The sequence below is a fragment of the Python bivittatus genome, unplaced genomic scaffold (assembly GCF_059951505.1).
Source record: "Python bivittatus isolate LINGU-HERP-01145 unplaced genomic scaffold, Pbiv_v1 ctg000700_np1212, whole genome shotgun sequence".
Lineage (NCBI taxonomy): Eukaryota > Metazoa > Chordata > Lepidosauria > Squamata > Pythonidae > Python > Python bivittatus.
This window is the reverse complement of record NW_028277098.1, coordinates 50,153,010-50,170,743: the sequence shown is the minus strand read 5'-3', so window position 1 is coordinate 50,170,743 and position 17,734 is coordinate 50,153,010. Positions and strand designations below refer to the sequence as shown.

General features: G+C 36.7%; 1 protein-coding gene across 1 annotated transcript in view; it reads right to left on the bottom strand.

Annotated features, from left to right (window-relative positions):
• TESK2 (testis associated actin remodelling kinase 2) overlaps positions 1-11,267 on the bottom strand; it is a 59,755-nt gene extending 48,488 nt beyond the window's left edge. The window contains exons 1-2 of the mRNA XM_007420213.4: positions 10,913-11,267; positions 6,375-6,674 (exon numbers count right to left, since the gene is read on the bottom strand). Coding sequence (XP_007420275.1) covers positions 6,375-6,596 — 222 coding nt within the window. The 5' untranslated portion in view covers positions 6,597-6,674; positions 10,913-11,267. The remainder of the gene's footprint in view (positions 1-6,374; positions 6,675-10,912) is intronic.
• Positions 11,268-17,734: the final 6,467 nt, after the last annotated feature.

Sequence of the window (17,734 nt, the reverse complement as noted above, 5' to 3'; positions counted from 1 at the left end):
ATTATCAATGAAATCAAACAGAAAGCTATTAAGGATATGACTTTCCTAGCCAGAACACATACTTTATATCTCTTGTTAAACAGCTGCATTCTAGACCAGCTATTGCTTCAAAGTGGTCTTCATAGATATCCCCACACTGAGTGAATTGAAATAATTCAATTAAGAAGTGATCAAAAGCATGAGAGATTATGAGAAAGGCCCCTGATCCAGCAATGATCACAACTGGTGTCAAGACTTAACTGTGCGAAATCGCCTCTGGACACAAATGCCCCCTGCTCTTCGAGCAGTAGAAGAGCCCACCCTAAGTTGCGAACCAGTTCAGCAAGGAGCATGGTGACCCCATCCAGAACTAACAATGGAAATTCAGTAGCTTTATGGATGGCAATGGATGTCTTCCAAATTCTGCTCCATTAAGACTGAGACTGAGTCTGTTCTTCCCCATTCAGACCCCAGGACAGAACCTTGTTCACATCTCCAGTTTGGCTATGGGTCAAAATGTACCCCTGGGCATCATCAGTGGATGACCTCTCTTAAGAGTTTCATGTAAATGTTGAACAAGAGCGGCAAGAGGATTAAACTCAGTGACACTCCAGGTTTAAGAAGGTTCAACCTTTTCACCCCACCAAATGGATTTGTTTCCTGAGAAAAAGGAGAACTGCCACAAAATAGTGCCCCTACTCCCAACTCACCAAGGTCTAGAATGATATCATATGGTATGTTAGAATACCACTAATATAAATCTTTGAATTTTGAGACATTTAAACACAAGACGTCATAACGAAGTTCATCAAATAGAAGAGAAAATGTACCTATAGTATATATTTCCAAACTATGGAGGATTGTGTTTTGGGAGTTAATTTTTTATATTGGGTTTTTTTGTTTGTTTCATTGGTTGGGGTTTTTTTGCATTTGGGTTAGGTTTTTTTTTTTTTTTTTTAACTTTTGATTCTTAAATTTTTGGGATTTTTTTTGCTTTGGGTGTTTTACTAATCACACTATGTTTAAATATTTTTTTGTATCAATTTATCATAAGTACACTCATTCAAGTGTTGAAAATATTCATAAAACTCAGTAAGAGAATCTAAGTTTGGATTCAATGAAATTGACAGCAAAGAGGAGATTTCAATGAAATATTGGATCTTGAGCTTGATAGAAATACGCTGGCACAAAACCCCCCCAATAATTAGTGAGGGAAACAATTTAGGCTTATATGGAAGAATTGAATTTAGTAGACCCCTGGCATCTGATGTATCCAACTAAAAGAGAATATGCATTTTATTCAAATGTGCATCAGAATTTTTTTAGGCTTGATCATTTTTTAATATCATCGACCCTATATCACTAAATTCAAGAATGTAACATTGATATTTGTTATGTATCTGATCATAGTGCAATCATCTTGAAATGTATGTTTCAGAAACTGGTTAAGGTATCAAGAAATTGGTATTTAAATGTTTCCCTATTGAATAATAAAAAATTTGCTCAACAAATGCAGGTAGAGACCTCACAATATTTTGATTTAAATTCAGTAACATCAAGCACCCGAATTTTTGAATGGGAAGCATATAAAGCATACATCTGAGGTCGAATTATTACTTATGCATCATACAAAAATAATATTAAAAATAAAAGGGAAAATAATATGAAAAATGAATTGAAACATTTATGGGCACAGATGGTTAGATGCTCATCTACAGTTTTGTACAGAAAAATACAGACAAAGAAATATGAATTAAGTACTATAATATCACAGCAGACTGAATTTATGCTAACATGTTTGACAGAAATACTGGGAGAATGGTGAAAGACCTGGTAAGATCTTGGCTAATTGCTTAAAGCAGAAGAAAGATAGGGCAATGATTCCAATTGTTAGAAGTGAGAGAGATGAAACGTATAAAACTTCAGTGGATAAATTGTCAATTTTTAAAATTTTATTCAGAATTATATAGTAAATAAGAGAATGTATCGAATGAAGATACCGAGGCCTTTTAAAATAAAATTAGCCTACCACATTTAGATGACACACAAAAACATTATTCGCTCCATTATCTGAGCTAGAGATTAAATAATTTTAAAAATGGCAAGTGGTAAAACACCAGGATTAGATGGATTTCCTATCAAGTGGTACAAAACATTCATAGATCTTTTGGTGCCAAAACTTTGTCAAGTGTATGAAGAGATATTTGATAGGGAATTTTATCACCAGCATTTAATCAAGCTTATATTACAGTTATACCAAAAGCAGGTAAAGATCACACTCAGTGTGCTAATTATTGTCCAATTTCACGTTTAAATAATTTGAACCAGGAAAGAAAACTACAGGTTACATTATCATTAAATCATTTATACTATAAGCTTCCAATATGTCACTTGATTTGCCAGTACATTTTAAGTGTTGTATATAATTCTAAATGATGATCTACAATACAGGAATATAACATTGAGCCACTCCCTTGAGAGAAAATGCCAAGATCAATGACTGTGAAAAGAAGTTATCTTAGAAGTTATAGAACAGTCATCTGTTCTACAGCTAGGAAAAGGAACATTTTTTCAAACTAAATCAAACTGAGTTATAAATATTTATCTAATATTTAGTGAGAACTAAAAATAAGCATTAAACTTTGCCAGCAGCAGCATATACTGCAATCAACAAAGAGACAGAAACAACTACTTTTTAAAATAATCCCATACATTCTGTTAAGTACAATGCTGCATGTAATTATAACTGACGGTGCACATATTAGGTTCAGATCTAGAATAAGTTGATAAGTTTCACTGAAAATATTGAGATATTGGATCACAACAGAACCCAACTTCAATTAATTAGTCTAGACTAATACAACACATAGAACTCTGAAAAAAATATGTCTCCTTTTTGGCAAGTTAGGTATACAGTAAGAGGAAGTATATCCTTCCAGTTTTAAAAGCTAATTCATATGAATTTGCACAAGCAGCAAGGAACTGTGGCTATACAATGTTTACATCAATAAACCTCATGTTCTAACTGCCAAAATGAAATCTCCTCACACCATCCCCCATTAGCAGTGATGATACAAAATTAAATTCAGTAAGAAATGCAAAGCATTTGTTTCTAGAATTGTTTCCTAGAATCAACTGAAAGTGAACAAACTGAAGTTTAAACAATAAGTCTACAATTAATCACCATATTAAATTTGGATTATTATTTTATGAGATTTATAATCACAAGTTTTTATAACAGTGGTTAGGTTGGGGAGGGTAATTTGTTTGTTTGGCAAACTTACTATAATAGTTTTCAGAGTCATTCAAGCATAATATTCCCTCAGTAATCTACATATATTGTTCACTATTACTGAAAGATTGTTTTAGAAATCTACCTATTTACGTAGTTAACAACACTGTATACTATTTTCTCAAGACAACATACATTATATTCAGATAAGATCAACTTTTATATGGCCTTGCAAAATACATAAGATTTTATTTACTTTTATCTCACATTTTAAAAACGAGCCTTAAAGAATCAGGTTAAGAAACACTAACGCATAAAACAAAACTCTCTGGATTTGGGGAATGTACTGCTTTAGGTTTTCTATGCCATACAATTATTCAGCAGCTGCTACTTTATCCTTCCTTTTCATTTGTTTCCTTTCTCATATCTTTATTTGCCATAGTCTTCTGCTAATATATCCTTCCACTTCCCTTTTCACAGAAGATCAGGCTGTGGTTCATACTAAATACCACAGAACATAAAAAGATGAAATATGTATGGTCTTATTTTTATAACTAGGTTGCTCCAAAAATTATTTTTCCTCCATTAGATGTATCAGCAGGACAGAATACAAAAAGAAGTCATAATTATGATAGAACCTATTAAAATATGTTTTTAAGAAAGGAAGATTGAGCTATTATTCTAAACTGTTCACATTCTCTGAAATAAACATCCCAAAGTGCTATTATGGCTTAAAAAAATTAAAAATCCATAAATAAAACAAGCATAAAGCTGGAGAATAAGACCTGACAATCTTAGCATACATAGAATAATTAAAGGCCCAACCTGAAATTTAAAATGACTGACATTACTAGAATTAGATACAGATCAAGCTGTGATAAAAATCATTTAGTCTTAAACAAAGCTATCCTAAATATTTAAGATATAAACCCGAGATATTTCTGTACAGTCCTAATATAGCAAGCTTTAATTAGTTGCAATGCATTTTGACAGCAGGACATCTAACAACTTTATCTTGTTTGCTTCTAACAGATCTCTCCTTTTAAGTTTGACCACACAGAGGATGTTTTTGTGAATTAGCCATAAAGAAACTAATTTTCCAGACTACAAAATCTCCCTATCTGGGATCTGGCCCCTTAGAAAATAAACACTATGTGCTCCTAAGTATCTAAAATAGACAGCGAAAAGGAAAGAGTACAATATTAGCCAATTATTGGAGAATGTTCATCTACTTCTCATCCTATGACAACTTATTCAATGGACTTGTCCACATGGTAACTCAAGCCATAGCATGTCACCCAAACTCACTCTAAATCCATGGCTGGGGTTACTACAAAAAGCCTTTGTTATAAGCTGGAATCATGCTTATATTAAGTTTACCTCATCTGAACCATGGCTCATTTGCTATTCAAACCCAGACAGGAGAATTAAGCAATGACCAACTCCTCTTTTGCTCTTCCAAACACAGAATCAACCAGCAGGAGTAGCTATAATTTTAGTTCTTCCTGCAATTGTCTCCAGTGCTTTTAGCTTAAAAAAAAATCTGTTATTTAATTCAGTTAAGTAAAGGCAGTATTTCACCATTTTGCATAAGGTGGTTCCATCCCTGACATAGCCACCACGTACCATTTGGGCCAGATTTAGGCATAAATTAAGTAAGCTATATTTTAGGACCTCAGAGTCCGACGGGGTCTCTCAAAATTTCAGAATTTTTTCATGTTTTACCATTTTATTCTAATTTCATATCTGAAAGTCTGCTAAGTTACACCCTCTTGTATGGCTCACATGACCCTCACTAATTAAGATATTCTTCGCATTCACACCTTCTGTTCTGGGCCTTCTCCATTCCATCACAAATTTATTATGCATCTTGGCAGCATTCTTACTAAGTTGAATTGTTGCACAGCCTTATTCTGTTAATACTTGCCAAATAGAGTTTTCTGTAGCGTAGGGCCTCACCATGTCTAAATCTGGCCCTGGGGAAGGATTTTTTAAAAAATCAAGCCTGAAAAGTTTACCTAGTGACCACTGGGATGCCTAGGATGCCAGGAGACGAGGGACTTAAGCTCTCCATGAGGAGGTTTCTTACTCTTAGTTAATTCAAAACATGGATAGGCATGTCATACAAACACACACCCATCATCTAGAAAATGAATAGTAAATGTGGCTTTCATTTCCAAATTATCCTTAGCAGAGTTTTAATTGACTGCCTCATGGAGTTGTCCTCCAATGTTTATCTTATTAAATTGCACTATGGAGCATTAAAAAAAAACAGACTTAAAGGTCAAAATTCAATGGCAACTTCTTAAACCTGGGTTTACACTTTGAATTTTGGCCATGCAGAATGTCCGTGAAGACTAATGTAGCAATTAGGCATGAATCCACACATTTAAAAACCAGAGTATTTATTGTGTACCTCAACTTTTTCTAGTTTTCTGGCAAATCATGGAGGATGCATCAAGGAAACACCTGCAGTTATTGAGTACCATTATCTATTTGTTCTCTGTAGTAAAGCAGAGATAAGTATTTATAAGTCCTAACCTCATTTGCAGTCATAATCCATAGCAAACCTGGATAGTTGGGAGGAGCTATTGAGCAATTACTCTGACAACTCCTTTTTGGTGGAATTGTGTCTTGAAGGAAACCCACCCGATTGCTATATTAGATGCCTTCAGAAAGCATCTAAAAACTCCTTTTCAGATTTTTTTTTAAATACAAAGAATACTATATTCTACATTTACATTTTAACATTTCATGTTTTGTGTGTATATATATATTGTTACTTTATGTTTTGTGATTCAAATTGCTGGTTCTATTTGGAAAAAGGAAGGCTAAACATGTAAATAAAATTCATATGTTTCTGAAAGTATTTAATGTAAATAAGTTATTCAATACAGTGGTTTATATCAAATCATTCAGAGTCTCCATCACACAATGAATTTTGCATATTCAAAACTTTTCAAAGACAGACTACGATATCTGGGCTGTAAAAATCCAGGCAATCACATGACAACAGCAAAGAGTTTGCCACCATGAATGGTCACATGTATTTCTGCAGCCCAGATATAGTAATCCTATATATCATCCAGAACAAAGCATTCATTATATCTTGCTCCAATAACTGTATTATAGACAAGAAAAGGGAATAATTGTTAATACTCACTTTGAACACCTCAGAGAAGAAACCAGATCCTATTTTCTCACAGGAGAAGTCATCAAGTCTTGTAAGTCTTGAAAAGGCACTTATCAAGGCTTTATATGAAGAAGTCCAAACTCTGCCCATCTGGGACATGGTCCCATCACTTCCGCCACCCCCGTCAAAATCTTCAATGCGCTCCAAACGTGGTGGAAATCCTGCTATTGAATTTCGCTTACTCCGATCCATCTTGCAAAAACAATCCTTTAGAAGACGATCTTTCACATCTTAAGTGGTCAGCCTCTGTTTCCTCCCTCTGGCTGAATACTAAAAATGAAGGATACATCACTGTATGATTTTCTTTTTCCAAATGTCTCTTTTTAGAAAAATAAAAGTAAAGTAACATATGTAACTTACATGGGACAAATTTAGAGGAAAAAAGTGCAAAATTTGGTCATTCAAGGCTTTTAACCAGAGAATGGTAAGATTTCAGTCCAGGAGACCAGAGGAGGAGGTTCCACAAAATTATTTTTCCATTTAGATGACAATATGTGTGTATGTAGTAAATGATTTAGTAAACTATTGTGGCTAGTAGAGATAGTGTGTCTCCCTCCTCATTTTCTCAGTAAAACATGGAATAATTTTCACCTAGAACTAGCATTTGTACAATATGTTAAAGACAGTCTTTGTTAAACAGTTGTAAATGTAAAACCTCTGTCAAGCACCAGTACTCCAAAGAGATAATTCAACAACTGAAAATAGTGACTGGTTTTGCTCCACAATATTTTAGTTCAGCCTAAGAGTGTTTTCCATTTGAACCGTCTTGTCAATCGGCTGTCAACTAGCTATATTGCATAGTAGTTCAGTGGAAATTCATTTTCATTATACAAGATACAAATATTTCATCTCAGTTACCAATGAAAAGTCAGAACCTAGCAACTTGTCTGGGCACTTCCTTTTTAGATGGAGCTCAGATGTGTGCTTTCCACCAGCCACATATTCTTAAATAAGGACCTGTTTAGTAGTGCAATAAAATGAAATAATAAACACACATATATACACACTAATTCATTCATTCATTCATTCATTCTTGCAGGACTTCTCTGTGCCAGAAACATGCATCTAGAATCATGTCAGAGGAATATAGTTAAATTGCCAGTATTTCTCTATAGCTTTTCATTAGTTCTTTCTTCTTAGAGGTTTGAGTTTCTCTAAAGAAACGAAATTTGTCCTTTCTCTTGTACTACTAGAACAGAAATGGCACTTGAATTATACTGTGCATCTATCTTCACTAATGAGGAATATTCCAGATATGCTGGTCCTACAACTCTCAGAGTTGTCTATGCTGGCTGAGATTTTAGGCAGCTGTAGCCTCAGTACATCTGAATTGAAGGATACCACCAAACTGAACTGACAGCAATATCTTGTTCATATTGTTCAAAATTACCAGTAGCCTGTATTCATATTGACTTTAAATTGTTTTCCACTGATATAGTTGTCACTATATTAGATAAGAAGTTAGATCTGAACTGTTAGATATGAAGTAACTTCCCCATTCAGGCAGCAATGTGCTGAATAGGTTGTAGGCCCTCATTTGTCACAAAGTTATTGGAAAGAAGAAATATCACTGTTCTGCCTACATGATCCCTACATCCTCTGGAAGGATAGGATACCAAAACAGAACAAGCAAAAGAATTATATTGTTGCTCCATCAGCCTGTTCAAATATGCCTCCATACTTACAACACCAGTTAACAGTACCTCTAGATCCATTCAATACAATGAGATTTACCAAGGCATCAAAAGCATAAGGGTACCAGACTGGAGTTAATTAGCCCAAGAAGCAGTTATAAAGATAACCAGATTATATCATCATGGTTTGATCTGGCTATCTTTATAATAGCCAGATCAAACCATGATGATATAATTTGGAAGCAAAGTCTATAGTGGGATTTAGACAACTGAAACATGAGAGTTCAGGTTATAAGTAAGGCGAGGCCAAAGGAGCTAGAGTTAAGAACTGAAGAAATTACTATTTCAGCAGCTACCAGCCCTTAACTAAGAGTTTTAAAGAACTCCACCCAAGGGTCAGCTGCAAATAATTAATGCACTTCTCAAGGTCTCCTTTTCTTGCAACAAAATACTTACTCCTAGAGAAATCACCAATTGATTCAAATGGGAATTTCTTCACCACAGATGAATCACAGACTCATCCAGAATTTCTTGCACAATATAGTCAGGAAGGTAACCTAGTATAATATCTCAAGTATTATGATCTTCCTGGCTAGCATCAGAATTGGTATTGGACTTGAAGAAAAGCAGTAGACCATATGGTCTAAATAGAAGAGAAGGTAGTTGTAGAGGATACCAGCTGTATCACAGCACCACTTGACAGCACATGCAAGTAAGTGGTTTTCTACACTTCATGGAGTTCTTGACTATAATTAAGTGATAAATTAAACCTATTTGATCTTCTCTGACCTCCATTTTAATCTATTTTCTTTATTAGCTTGATCTTCATAAAAAAATGTAAGACTTCCATTACAAGAAAATAATCTTTACAAAGCAAAATGTTGCAACACTAGAAAACTATGTTTTAGCTTGGCAGAGCGATATATCTTCAGTTATTTACAACTAACTATAAATATTCTGAAAATTTTTAACAATCATGACCTTTCTAAATCCCTTAATTCATTTGTATTTCACTTTTTATTCTGTTTTATATTTATCTTTAACATTCAATAAAAATATAAAAAAAGTTTTCCGAAAGATCCATCTGATTTTTTTTGGGGGGGTGCCTTTGAATCAGTTTTTGATTCCTGGCAACCGTCTGGACTAGTCCCTGCAGTTTTCTTGGCAATGTTTTTTTTGGGAGTGGTTTGTCATTGCCTGGTTCCTAGGGTTGAGAGAGAGTGACTGGCCCAGCTGGCTTCATGCTTAAGGCAGGTCTAGAACTCACAATTTCCCCATTTCTAACCCGATGCCTTAACCACTACTCCAAACCAGCTCTCCTAATTTTTATTATTACTGCCAATTTATAAAAACCATACTTTTCATGATAAAGAACAGTGTACAAAACCTATGGCATCATTAATACCTGACATATTCCTTTTCTTATGCCAGCACCAGTTTAATACCTTTACTGTAATTTATAAAATGTAATTTACTAAAGTCTTAGCAATCCATATACTTTTCCATTCATACTATTTTCTTTTGTAAATTTGGGAACATTAGCATACTCAGCACAGTCTACTAAAATGTGCTGTATGCTTTCCCCCACTTGTCTGCACCGTATATTCTTTTCAATGTGGGAAAAAGAAGTTGCAGTTTTGGTGCTAAATTAGGATTAGAACTATATATCATGATTTATCTGAAAACAGCTTTTGGGCCAAGAATTATGAAGAGTATCAGACTGGGAAAAATGTTTTAGTACAGATCAGTTAAGCTTCAACTATGAAACTAGTCCAAATATTCCCTTTAATTTTATAAATTTAAAGACAGCAATAGACCATGAGGGTTATTTATAAAAAGTAAATCAGACTGTCACAAATTCACATTTACCAATCCTCTACATAGCCTTCTCTGGAAATAATGGCATCTGTAGTCTAGCAATACTAAAAAGCATCAAACAGGCAAAGGTTTCTCCATGAAAGCTGTTTCCCTCCTGAAATCACGTCTGTGCCCATATGAAGAGCAGTTTTTTATATACTATACAAGAGATAATTCCACCAATTATATACAAGAAAAGCACTTTATCCTGCTGTACTTGGAAAACATTATAGAGGCAGTAGATTGCAGTGATGTCAAAGGACCTCAAAATAGATGCACAGATAACAAATCTATATGCAACATAAAGGGGGACAAAAGAAAACTCCTTATAATGAACATTCAGCTTTTCCATTCAGGACATGTTTATTTTGAGTGAAAAAGCTAAGCAGAAGCAACACACCTAAAGATTCAGTGGCCCTTACTAGTTGAGTAGTCTCAACTCTATAATTTCAAAACACCTATGGAAACAAGCCCTATTTAATAACGCACAGTAAGATTTTGTGGTTCCTAAATGAGAAGGTAGCCAGGCAAAGCATTATTGTGCAACAGATAGAGAAGAAAAGAGATAAAGATAAGGAAGTCATTCTTCTGCCTTTGCCCACAGGTTCATCCAGGTGATCAGACACTCCTTCATCTCTGACCGGGCAGTTGCCTGGTATCACTTCTTAGGGCACAACATGGGTGCCGAAGACAATTAAGTTACACAAAGGTCTGCTAAATTATAGCGTACTACCTCCATATACGTTTCCTTCAGAGCACTATAACACACACATCTTTAGAAACTATCGGATGGGTGTTCTCCGTGCATTGACCTCCAGGAAGTCACCCGGATCCTCACTCTCTGTAACGTCGGCATGCAACACTTAGTACGCGCGCACACTCCCGCTCGGCTCAGAACTCCACCCAGCCCCGCTTCGCTTCCCTTCCCTCTCGCTGCACACCTTGGGAAAGACCCTTTTTTCCCCTCCGCCTCGACAGTCGGCACTCTAATTCGCCACACCGGTCTGTTTCCTTTACCTGCCTCGAAGAGGAGGAAGAGGGGCGGCGCGTCCCGCACTCCAAGGGACAGCTCATATTCACAGGCTTTTCAGGATTCTGGAAGCGCGGTACACCGGGGGAAACGGTCTAATGCTCCGCGGTGGATACCCAGGCAAGGTAGTGGGACACGGAAGGGAGCAACCTGGTCACTTTCCAGAAGAACGAACTACGCAAGCCTGGGCCGCAGCGGCCTCGAGCCCTTCCCCCAACCTTCTCCGCAGCACAGAGGAAAGAAAGAGCGGGCGCGCAACCAGCTGAGTTACGCGGACCCTACAGCCCAAAGTAAATCGCCAGAGCTGGCTGGAGGCCACTACAGGGCGAAGAAGGGCGGGACCTGCCTGCTCTGGGGATTTCCACCAATCGAGAGAGCTTCCTGTTGGATGGGCAGCGAATGTGGCTAATCGTATTGAAGATTGACACATAGCCGCGGTCTGTGACTCCTCTTTGGTTAGAGAGAAAAAGAGCTTGAGTGGCAGATCAGTTTGACTTCAGCACAACAACAGTTCCGAGAGAGCGTAAGCGAAAGGGCGGGACGAAGAAAGAGCTGGGGATATTGGACATCGATTGAAGGCGGATAAGAAATACTGTAGAATGTCGAGCCAATGAGAATAAGTTTGCCAAGTGAAAGCAAAGGACAAAAGCCAATTCTAAATTGTTTGCACAAGGAGGGGAGAAATGCAGCTGTCAACCGAGCCAGAGTTAATTGCTTGCTGCACAGGGCAGTACTTCCTAAATTTGCTGCACGGCTACAGATTTTGTAACAGGCTACAGTGTTACATACACACATGCACTAACAACTACTAATCATTTTTGGAAATGATATAATTCATGAAAGTCCCCAGTGTCTCGTAAACAACAATAAAGTAAAATGACCATAGGTCAGCTTCCTTTTTGCTGAACCCTTTGTTACTGCGAAAATGCTGTTAACAGGGTACAATAAGCTTTACCTTCCTCAGTATCTTTAAATTGTGTGTGTTTTGCATTTGGGCATTTAGGCTTATTTAGGAGCACACCTCATTTCATTCATGGACCCTTCTGAGTAAGTATGCATAGGATTGCACTGTCTCTCATGAAAAATGATTTCTTGTGATAGTGGTGGACTTCAGGACTTCAGCGTATGGAGCTTGTGCAGCAATGTCATAATGCTTGTTTCACCATTTGTACCCCCTTGACTACTCAGTGGACTCCTCTATAGTATACAGAGTACAGTATATATATATTCAAAGTAATTTAGAATAAAACTTGATTTTTAAGTCTGTTTCTCCAGCCTTAAGGGTGGAGTGCAAAGCTTCCCTATTTTATGAGAAAATTACTAATTTTGATAGTAAACTAAAAGCTGGGGGGGGGGGAAATAACATTTTCTGCAGACTGAAAGAAGCAATCCTTGAAAACTTTCTAACTGAAGAGGGTAGGCAGCCCATATTGTCCATAATGTAGTACAATTGCTGCTAAGAAAGTACCTTTCAACACAGCCATCTTACCAAAGTTTACATGTACAGTACTTCCATATTTGTGCCATTAGAACAACAGATTGGAAGGAATTGTGTGATTTTGTTGGTTTGGAATAGCAGCAGCTTCTCAGTGCAAGCAAAACCCTTTCAGCTCTCAAATCTTATTCTCATGTTCTGATGACTCTTGGTGAAATCTGGCTCTGGTTTCTGCACAATCAGTTCTCTGTTCAACAACACAATACTGGTTACTGTATAGAAAAACAAAATACCAGTGTGATAGACATTGTCATGAAACAGAGAGACCTGAAAGAAAAATTGGTCAAAAGAAGAGATGCATGTGCTTAATGCAGCTGCAGGTCAAGACTTTTCTTAAAGAGAAAGCTGGATCCATAAAAATGTCCATGTTGCTTAAATTAAAAAAAAAGGGGGGGCATTTTTCAATGAGCAGCAGACATTCCTATGTGCCCTGAAAGACCAGATCCCATTTGGAAACAGGTAGAACAATCTCTTCCTGGTGACTTATTTAAATACTCTCCCCCATGTAGTTTTCCTGGCTATAATACAAAAGTGGTTTATCATTGCCTTCTGGGATGTATTTTTGATCTACAGAGGTCTCTTATCCAAATACTAATCAGGTCTAAACCTGCTAAGGTAGAGCTGTTTCTGCTCTGTAACTGAAAAATCAATGAAACAGAATTATTTGATAAACTGATATGTGCAAAGAAATATCGTCCAGACAAAATAGCAGAATGGAAGAGGGGGGAAAGCCAGCAGACGGGCACTTGGCACCAACTGTCATGGATTTTGTAAATATGGACATTACTTTCAATTATCCTGGCTTTCTAGTATAACTTTCCAAGTGGATGCTTGGCACAAATGCACTTGTAGAATGGATTTTCTCTACTTGGAATAATACCTGACAGATGAGAGAAGACAAATGGAACTGAAAGCTCTAAAATTGTTGCTTATTCACAGAGTCAGCTGGAGTCAGAGCTCTGCTGAATTCTCTAAGGCACTCTTAAAAACCAAAAGCATTCTTCAAAAAGTTTGTTGTATAGAAAAATACTTGGCAGAAATAGAATTGAGCAGTGGTTCCCAATCTTTTTATGAAGTTTGGGGGAAACTAATATATTCTAATTAAAGTGTAAAATTTGTCCATGTCAGCATGCTGTGGGCAGGGGTGAGTGACTTTTGCCCAGGAAACTGAGCTGCAGATTCTCATTTATAGATACATATCTCAGTCTGTGGTTCGTTAAAAGTTAAAATGAGAGTGACATCTGGTGTTCAAATTAGTGAACCATTTCAAAGATTACAGATATGTAAAGTTAAAATCCCTAACATTTTGTGTATCAGTTCTACTTCTTTAGAAATTTGAAAAAAACAAAACAGTATTTTAACTGGAAACAGGCAGAGGGCAAAGACAAAGCTGGTGGGAGAGAATGAAAACATGGGGTATGACTGAAATAAGGATTCACAATCCGTGCTAAGTCCGAAAAAGCTCAGTCTCTCAAAGCAGTTGTGTTAGCTGGGAAATGCTGGCAGAGCAATCATCTTTCTGGGGTGACAATAGCCTTCACTGAGATTGAACCTGTGCCATCTCTCTGTTCATGGGTTCTGGGGAGGCCCCTGGTTTTCAAAAGAACTCTGGGAGATAAAATGGCAGAAGGGGGCAGGAGAGATGCCTAGAATGCCACTGGAGAAAGATGAAGACCAAATCCAATTAAACATGGGTAAGAGTCTGTAAGGATTACCTTGTAGTGATAAAAGCAGCAAAATATAACTATTTTCCCGCTTTTATAGTATCCATAGATTGTCAGCTGAGAATCTTAATAGGGTTGAGCCTAAGCCTTTTTCTCCCCATCCAAGCCACCACAGCCTGGATGGCTATAGTTTTAAGGCCCGCCCCAGATCTGCATACTTCCCATTAATGGATTGGGTTGGACTCCCCCAAACAGAACTGGTATGTAATTTGGGGTTTCTCCTAGACTCTTGGCTCCTTCTCAAAGGGTAGGTGGTAGCCATGGCTAAGAGAGTTCTTACACAAATCCATATTGTGCACCAAGTGAGCCCATTCCTAAGTGGGAAGCTCTGCTCATAGTCACTCACACCTTGGTTACCTCCTGTTCTGTTCTGTTTTCATTTATATTTATGTTTCACATTTGTCACTGCCCATCTCACTGGAAATGACTTTTAAAGGATGTGATATATCTGTGGCAGGTGGATTAGTTTTAGAAAGCTAGGCCTCCTCTGTCAGTCACTAAATGTATCCATTAAAATGGTACATAGTCTAGGATCTTTATTATTTACTATAGCTGTTATCAAGTAGTACACCACCACACAGTGGTGAGTCTCTTCTGCAGTGTATTTTCTTTGGTCATTCTTCCATTGTATCTAGCAGAATTTCTGTAAAAAGATGTATGGCCACCATTGTATATGTTTCACTCAGAAGTACACTGTTTTACAAAGTATATTTCATAGGCGGCTTTAAAAATAGAATGCCACATTGTTTTTTCTATAAATAGTAACTGTTTGAAAATTAGAAATTCACAATCCATTTTGCACTATTTATGGAATGTCAAAACACTGGCTTATCCAGAGAAGGAAATCTTCCACAAACTAAATGTACAATAATGCAAACTATGATGAAAATGGGATACATTATATTAGAAAACTAATGTCTTCCCTTCCACCCCAGTTTAGTAGCATACTGTATATGGTGTGACATAATCCAAGAACTGATGACCTGCTTGAAGGCTTATGTAGAGTCAGAGCAGCATAAATAGTTAATGGAGGGAAAGCAGGATACTCAGCAAGTAATAATGCTTCCTGAAGTGTGGTTTTCAGGATGCCTGCCTTATTGGGACTTCCTAAATGTAGATAAAGATGAATGAAAATGTACAGCAGCTATTGTGAGGCATTCACTTTGTTGTTTCCCTCTAAAGTAGTGTTTCTCAACCTTAGCAACTTTAAGATGTGTGGACCAGCTCCCAGAATTCCATGCTGGCTGGAGAATTCTGGGAGTTGAAGTCCACACATCTTAAAATTGTCAAGACTAAGAAACACTGCTCTAAACTGTTATGAAGCTTTCACATATTTTGTTATTTTTGCCAAATAGAGCTGCAGTTGAAAGCACAGGTTCCATTCTTACCTTGCCAAGGTATTATAAAAACTGAAGCAAAACAGATATACAACGTACATGAGATTTTGCCAGCAAGCGCTCTTTGTAAAGAGTCACTTTGTGTGAGATGGGCAGCTATATAAATACGATACATAAATAAATGTATACATACATACATACCTACTTTAGTGGGCTCTATTGTTTTTTTTTAAATACTTTTACCCCTACTAACACATCAGAAATTGCAGACATTGTCTGAAGCAAATGCCCTAAAAAATACAGTCACCAGTTCAATATTTTACGCTGAAGCTGACTTTCCATATGTATATACGTATGAATGCCCACAGACACAACTTTTAGGAATTTGTTTTGTTTTTTGCTTCAGTATTATATTACCCTGGAAAGAAAAAGACATAGGAAAAAACTGTAATTCAAAGTTGATCCCATCCTGTTGCTGTCATTATATATGGGCACCTCAGTTAAGTATTTTGTAGATAATCAGGCTGAAGGTCTTTTTTAAAGATTCTGTTGAAAGAAATTGGCCCACATTCTTATATTAAAATATTTACTTGTCCTTCTCCTTCATTCAGTCCAAATTGGAGAAAGAAAAGTTATTTGCTCTCTTACTTCTGAGGAGTCAGTAAGGGAGAAAGATCTTGGTGGTGGTTATTTTATTACTGTGTCTCCACAGTAATTGGGATTAAAAGGCTGTCCCTCTGCTGGAATTTTAGAGTGGATTCTTTCAGTCAAGAAAGGGCCGTGATACTTATTGCACAACTGTGCAACCCCTTTCTCTGCCTTCCTTTTTTTATTCCAGAAGTTAAGCCAACTTTCAACACACCCCAGTTAGCAGATACAGACAAATGTATTTTTAATCCACCCTTGGTTTTTGATACCCAATAGCTCTGTTAGCTATGTAGTGTCCTCTCTCTGCCTTTTTTCTTAATTTGTCATTGTTACTCCAACAGTTCAACAGACTCTACTTTGAAATATATTTCCAGTGTTTCTCTTCAATTTGTTCTATTAGTTTAAACTGTTCTCAGTTCTGCTTTTACGACTGTCCTAACTCTTCTTCCTTGAGGTCTTCTCTCAAGAGTTGTACAATCTTTAGCTTTACTTCCAGATTCTCTTTTCTATTAATTCCCACACTATACAAAGCACCATTCTGAAATATGATTAGGTCAGCCCTTTGAGGTAGGCCAGGTCACAAAACCGATATAGGCTATAATCTAGAAAGCCTGACAGCATTTTCCCTTCTCTCCCTCTTATACTAAACAGGGTCAAGATGTGATTTTTTTTCTCACACGCCACGTATTTCCTCCATGGCAATCTCTGTGTTCCTCTACAATTTCCTTCAATACCATTCCCAAGTAACTATATAGATACATTTGCTATAATGTATAATTTAATTTTCTAGCCAAGCTGTCAGCCCTTTGAGGTAGGCCAGGTCAGGAAACAGACACCACAAACAATGTTTACTGGAACTCTTCTTTATTGTTATAGGGTATAATAATAGCATCTTGAAAGGCTGACAGCATTTACCTCTGCCTTCTCTTTTGCCAAAGAGAATCAAAGCAGAATTATATTGAGTTTCTTTCCTCTTCTTTCTCGGGGTTAAATTGATGTTTATTTAACTTTTCCTGATTCTTTTTTCAGCTTTATCTCTGTACTTCTTTATACTCACCCCAAATAAGAATATTATTTTCTCTAAAATTTTTATATTACAGCCGGTTTCATGTCTATTATATTTTATGAATGGCACAAGAAATTTTAAGATGAAGAATTAGTTAGCAAGTTATTAGCAACAATATAAATAAGCTTGGCCATGTTTTAAGTATAGTTGATTGAATAAACCACCATAGACTACATTCAGACACACCAAATAATAAATTCTGATCTATAAACTACATTTGATGGATTCACAAAAACAGACATGCCAACTACATTATTGTGTGAACTCATTAGCTGCGATAACACAACATGCTTACTTCTGATTTATTTAACCATGGTTTACCCAACTGCCTGCCTTCACACATTAATAATGTAGCTGCCTGGGTACATTTGTTCTGCATTTAAGTGCTGGGAAAATGCCCCAAACCTGGACTCCTTTGAGCTTTCCTGCCTGGTGACTTTACAGACAGTGTAGCTTTCTTGGAAATGTTTTGCCATTGCTTTCTTCCAGGATTTTTCAGATAAATTCACAACATATCAAACCGCCCTGGGATACCCTGG